Source organism: Nicotiana tabacum, chromosome 4 (assembly GCF_000715075.1).
Source record: "Nicotiana tabacum cultivar K326 chromosome 4, ASM71507v2, whole genome shotgun sequence".
In the NCBI taxonomy this organism is placed as follows: domain Eukaryota; kingdom Viridiplantae; phylum Streptophyta; class Magnoliopsida; order Solanales; family Solanaceae; genus Nicotiana; species Nicotiana tabacum.
This window is the reverse complement of record NC_134083.1, coordinates 103964112-103970910: the sequence shown is the minus strand read 5'-3', so window position 1 is coordinate 103970910 and position 6799 is coordinate 103964112. Positions and strand designations below refer to the sequence as shown.

General features: G+C 39.1%; 1 protein-coding gene across 1 annotated transcript; it reads right to left on the bottom strand.

Moving 5' to 3' along the window:
* Positions 1–5931: 5931 nt before the first annotated feature.
* On the bottom strand, positions 5932–6387 carry LOC142180063 (uncharacterized). Its single transcript, XM_075250983.1, has one exon. The coding sequence runs from the start codon at positions 6385–6387 to the stop codon at positions 5932–5934; it is 456 nt and encodes a 151-aa protein (XP_075107084.1).
* Between the last annotated feature and the right edge of the window lie 412 nt (positions 6388–6799).

Sequence of the window (6799 nt, the reverse complement as noted above, 5' to 3'; positions counted from 1 at the left end):
TCTCAGGCTGGGGGAGGAGCCCAGACTCCCTCTATTCATGCTCCAGAGCAGATGGCTCATGGGTATCATACTCCAGCAGTCCCAAAAGTTAGAGTGGTTTAACCTGTTATTTCTACATAGTCTGGGGAGGGACCCGCGATGTCAGCCGATGGGCTAAAGAGGTTGGAAAAGTTTACCAAGTTGTTTCCCCCTCGCTTTGGTGGCACACCATCTAAAGATCCCCTGGATTTCTTAGACCGTTGCCATGAGATATTGCATAACATAGGTATAATGGAGTCCAACGGAGTTGACTTCACAGTGTTTCAGATGTATGTCTCTTTCAAGAGGTGGTGGAAGGAGTATGTTCTGGGCAGGCCAGCAGGTTTACCTCCTCTCACTTGGGCTCACTTCTCACAGTTATTCTTGGGGAACTTAACTCAGAGAGAGGACTTCCACAGCTAGTTTGAGCGCCTTCAGTAGGGTAGCATGACCTTTACTCAGTGTGAGACCAGATTTGTGGACTTATCATGCCATGCAGCTATCATGATCCCTACTAAGAGGGAGAAGGTGTAGAGATTCTTATATGGCCTTACTTATGGTATCAAGCTCCAGAATGCAGAGAAATTGAGGATGATATTTATTTCACTAAAGTTGTGGAGATCGCTAGGCCGATCTAGAGGATTCATGGCCAGGGTAGAGAAGAGGCATCTAAGAAGAGGCCTCATCATTTTGGTGGTTGCAGTGCAGCCTCGTTTGGAGGAAGGGGTTTATTTTGTAGAGGCCATCCTATCAGGCCGGTTCAATCAGCGCTCCAGGTATCACATTGTGCTTCAGGCGTCATGGTTCTTATGGGTCTCGTACTGAGCATGTAGCTATTAGTGCACTTTCAGCTCCCATTAGTGCACCACCAATGCAGAGCAATCACAGTGGTTATTCGGACTGTTAGGGTCAGTCCTAGATTCAGTATCCACGTCAGTAGAGAGAGTGCTACGAGTGTAGAGGTATGAGTCATATCAAGAGGTACAATCCTAGACTTTAGATTAATATTCCAAAGTAGGGTACTCGTGCCATGATTCTAGCACCGATTTCTCCACCGCCTGTTCAGCTAGCTAGAAGCGAGGGTCAGGCAGCCAGAGGTAGGGGTTAGGCAGCTAGAGGTGGAGTCCAATTAGTGAGAGGGCATACGAGAGGTGGAGGTCAGATTGGTGGAGCGCAACCCCGTTCTTATGCATTTCCAACTAGACTTGAGGCGGAGTCATCTGATGTTGTCATCATAAGTATTGTTCTGGTCTATCATAGAGATGCGTCAGTTTTATTTGACCCCAGATCTACTTATTCTTATGTATCATCCTATTATGGTTAATATTTGGATATTTCTCGTGATTCTTTGACTACTCCTATTTATGTGTCTATGCCCATTGGGGATTCTATTGTAGTGGAACGGGTCTATCGTTCTTGTTTGGTCACTAACAAGATCTATGAGACTAGGGTTGACCTTCTGTTATTTAATATGGTGGATTTTTATGTGATTTTAGGCATTGATTGGTTGTCACCATATCACACTATCTTGGATTATCACACTAAGACTGTGACGTTAGCCATGACAGGGTTGCCTGGGTTGGAATGGAGAGTGACTCTTGGTCACTCCACGAGCAGGGTGGTTTCATATATGAAGGCTCGGTGTATGGTCGAGAAGGGGTGCTTGGCCTATTTGGCCTATGTTCGGGATTCTAGTGCTGAGGTCCTTCTATTGATTCTATGCCTATTATTCGTGAGTTCCCTAAGGTATTTCCTATAGACTTGTCGGGTATGCAACCTGACAGAGATATCGTCTTTTGCATTGACTTAGTTCCGGGAACTCAGCCTATTTCTATTCCACCATATTATATGTCTTTAGTTGAGTTGAAAGAATTGAAGGAGCAGTTGTAGGACTTTCTTTACTAGGGATTCATTAGACCCAGTGTCTCACCTTGGGGTGCACCGGTGTTGTTTGTGAAGAAGAGGGATGAATCAATTAGGATGTGTATAGACTATCGGTAGTTGAACAAGGTCACTATCAAGAAAAAGTATTTCTTATTGAGAATTGATGACTTATTTGACCAGTTTTAGGGTGCCAAGTTGATTTCCAAGATTTATTTCAGGTCGGGTTACCATCACATGAAGATTAGGGAATCGAATGTCCCTAAGATAGCTTTTCGGACTCGTTATAGTCACTACGAGTTATTGGTGACATCATTTGGCTTGACTAATGCACCAACAACCTGTATGGATTTGATGAACCAGGTGTTTAAGCCTTATCTAGATTCCTTCATGATCATCTTCATTGATGATATTTTGGTTTACTCTCGCAGTCGAGAGGAGTATGAGCAGCATCTACGGATCATACTTTAGACTCTGAAGGATCGTCAGTTATATGCCAAGTTTTTGAATTGTGAGTTCTGGTTAGACACATTTGCCTTTTTGGGGCATGTTGTATCTTTTGAGGGCATCAAGGTGGATCCTAAGAAGATTGAGGTAGTTTTGAACTGGCCTAGAACTGCTTCAGCTACATAGATTCGGAGCTTCCTATGTTTGGCGGGTTATTATCACCGGTTCGTGGGGGAGTTTCATCTATCTCAGCCCCATTGACCAAGATGACCTAGAAGGGAGCTCTTTTCAGATGGTCTGACAAGTGTGAGGTGAGTTTTTAGAAGCTCAAGACTATATTGAATACAACCCTACTGGTTGTGTTGCCTACAGGTTCAGGAATTTACACCATCTATTGTGATGCATCGCGTATTGGGCTTGGTGCAGTATTGATGCAGGACGGTAGCTCGTTAGTTGAAGGTTCATGAGAATAATTACCCCGTGCATGATTTAGAGTTGGCAGCCATTGTTCACGCGCTAAAGATTTGGAGGCACTATCAATACAACATTCCATGTGAGGTGTATATCGACTATCAGATTCTCAACCACCTGTTCAAGTAGAAGGATCTTAATTTGCGGGAGTGGAGATGGTTAGAGTTATTTAAAGACTATGATATCACCATTTTATATCATTCGGGGTAGGCCAATATGGTGGCCGATGCATTGAGTAGGAAGGCTGAGAGCATGGGTAGTTTGGCATATTTACCGGCAGTGGAGGGGGCATTAGCCATAGATGTTTAGGCTTTGTCCAATCGGTTTGTGAGGTTTGATGTTTTGGAGCCTAGTCGGGTTCTTGCTTGTGTTGTGGCACAGTGATCGTTGTTGGAGTGCATCAAGGCTTGCTAGTTTGATGATCCTCACCTGTTGGTGTTGAAGGACATGGTGCAGAGGGGTAGTGTGTAGCAACCCCCTTTGGGAGGGTGCTACTTACGAAACAAATCTAATTTACTACTTACAACATTAAGAAGATATTAATACAAAAAGATATTTAGAATGATTTAGTAGCGGAAATAGGCCCATGCGATAAAGGTTCAAAGTGCAATATTTTTGTTTTTGAAAATACACTTTATAATTTTAACAAAGAAATAAAATAAAATACAATGTCAAAATATCAACATAAGGTGATATAACCCTTCTTGAATAATCAGCACGTTAAGCAACTTCCTAACAAAATTATACTTTTCGTTCAACATCACTGCCTGTTTATATTGTACATAAATTTCAAACTAGCGAGTAAAAGAAAAGAAACTAGTCTTCTCCTTTGTACATTTTTACAAGACAGTGAAAATTCAGCATATTACAAGATTTGAGTTATTAACGCACACCCTAAAACAGCAAAACCAGTTACCAAATTCAAGTTACAAGATTTTGGTCTTAAGATCCAACAAGCCTCCAAAATAACGTACATGAATGTGACATATAGATCATGTACAAGTCCCAAAACTATACAAAATGCAGGTTCATATGCAAATGTGATCTCCATAAGTGCTCCCACAAAATACTACTTCATAAGGGCGTCTTCAAATCTCATCCTTTGCATTACCTACGATAGAAAACAACTATCGCTAAGCATAAATCTTAATGGCGTATAAACTTTGGGCTTGGAGCCATTAAATTCTCCAATTCCCCTTTCTAGTCAAAGGTATCTCAAATTAAATATAATTTAAAACAAGTGAACAAATAAATCAAAATTATCGAATATCAAACCTTGAAGTATTTCCAAATATCAATAACAATGTTCAATATTCAAGAGTCGAGAAAGCGTATACTATCAATCCAAGAAAGTTTGCCAAATATCCATTTTTCGCCCAATATGTAAGTCATGCCATCACACTAAGCATAATCAGATATTAAGGTGGACCATGCCCCAAATCAAGTAAGGTCAAAACCCAATATTCAAGAGAATCAAGAACCATATTAAAAATGGCTTCCTAGTTCGTACTTAATACGGATAAGTTTCATAATTTAAGACAAACTACAAATCCAAATTCAAGATGGAAAAATAACCGAATCAAGAGGCATTCCAAGATGAGCGACTAAGTCACTTCCACAAAAAGGACAAAGCCCCAACAAGAATGCAAAAATTCCGTACGAGTGGGCGATTTTGCGAATATCTTACAATACTTGATATAACATGAATAAAACGATATAAATTGATGACAAGAAAAATAAAATATCAGGTTATTTCAAAATATTCCAGCAATTAAAAAGAGTACAAAGTTTATACACAAACCTTGGTGTTTTACCACAAAACAGTTCAACCACAACTTGAGGACGTTCGAATCGTCTACGCCATAGTCAAACCAAATCCGTCCACTTTCTCAAACACTTCCCCTTAGATTTTACAAGGGTATATATACCTTAAATACATAATCAAATATCTATATAAGTTTAGTGATTTAACATGTCAAACTAAATATGATATTGGTGAAAATTACCATGTCAAACTAAGCATGATATTGGTGCAAATTACCCAAAAATGTTTAAACAGAAATTCTGGACAGTACCAGTGTTTTGTGTTGTGACTCAGTTTTGAAGATGAAAATGGACAAACTAGACTATGTGGCCTTCATTAAAGTTGTAGATATATGTCTTACCATTTCCTAAAATCTTGAATCACCCCATATTGGTTTTGTACAAAACGTTATGCTAAAAATACTAACAGTAGTACACAGAGGGTTTGTAAAACAGAAATCTGGGCGGCACCTGCCTTGTACTTCATCAGCCATTTTTGGAAGAATAAAAGATAAAAAAGGTTTTGGTGCCTAAATAAGAGTTATAGATCTATGAAATATCTTTCCAGACAAGCTTGGATCACTTAAAACAGATCCCTATACAAGAAGATACGAAGAAAACACTAATATCTGTCTAGTGTAAAAACAGGTTTAGTAACTTACCACAAAAGAGAGGAGCACCAAGAACAAGTTTTGCTGGTTGGTTTAGTGAAAATTTCTTATGGTTATCATAAAGTATTTCAGGTGATAAGACGAGGAGAGGGTAGGGGTTTTCTTTGGCATGAAAAAATGAACTATGAGAGGAGGTCTTTAAGGATAGACGAGGATGAACAAAAGGTGGTTGGCCAACCTTTCTTATTTGGATAAATACAAAAAGGGTGGTAGCCCAAAACCTTAAATATCTAATGTATTTAATATCAATTCATCAAAATAATAATAAGTATTACACATAGCAATATCCATATTAACACAGCCTAAAGTAAGAAATTTTTATATATTGTCAAATTCACGTTTAGGAAGTACGACGTAAAATCTATCTTCATTATAAATATGCTCAATCGAGAATGCAAATATCAGTTAAAACTTTGGGGTGTTACAACTCCCTCCTCCTTAAAAAATATTTCATCCCGAAATTTACCTTATACTAGTCCCGAAACAAGTGTGGATATTGAACTCGCATATCCTCTTCTCGCTCCCAAGTAGCTTCCTTGCCAGAATGATTTCTCCAAAGAACATTCACTAAGAGGATTCTCTTATTTCTAATCTCTTTTATCTCACGCGCTAAGATTTGGATTGGTTCTTCTCCATATGTCTAATAAGGATTGACCTCAATAGATTCAATAGGAAGAATATGAGATGGATCTGAGCAGTATCTTCTACGCATATAAACATGGAAAAAGTTGTGGATCTTGTTTAACTCTGGTGGAAGAGCTAGTTTATAAGCAACTGGGCCAACTCTCTCACGCACTTCATAGGGTCCAATAAATGGAGGACTAAGTTTACCTTTTTGGCCAAATCTCATATACTTCTTCCATGGAGAAACCTTTAAGAATACCTTATCACCCGCTTGATACTTAATATCACGCCTCTTAAGATCAGCATAAGACTTTTGTCTATCTGAAGCAATTTTTAAGTGATCCTTGATGATTTTTACCTTATCTTCAGTTTGTTGCACAATCTCAAGACCGACCAATTTTCTTTCACCAACCTCGTTCCAACAAAGAGGTGTTATACATTTTCTCCCATATAAAGCTTCATAATGAGGCATGCCTATACTTCATTGGTAGCTATTATTGTAAGCAAATTCTATCAGGTCTAAGTGTTAGTCTCAACTACCCTCAAACTCAATAATGCAGGCTCAAAGCATATACTCCAAGATTTGTATTACCCTCTCAGACTGGCCATCTCTTTGTGGATGGAAAGTAGTACTAAAATTCAACCTGGAACCCAAAGCTTTTTGCAAGCTAGACCAAAATCTGGATGTAAACCTCGGATCTCTGTCAGACACAATAGAAACAGGGATTCCATGCAGTCTCACATTAATCATTAATGTATAATTATGCCAAATGTTCCAGTGAGTAGTCCATTATGATTTCCAAGAAATGAGCACTCTTAGTTGGTCTATCTACAATGACCCAAATCGCATCATGATTCCTTTGAGTACGTGAAGGTCCAGAAAT

Bases quoted from the DNA above. Each gene is read 5' to 3' on its own strand.
- LOC142180063 (XM_075250983.1), bottom strand. From the start codon at position 6,387: ATGCCTCATTATGAAGCTTTATATGGGAGAAAATGTATAACACCTCTT.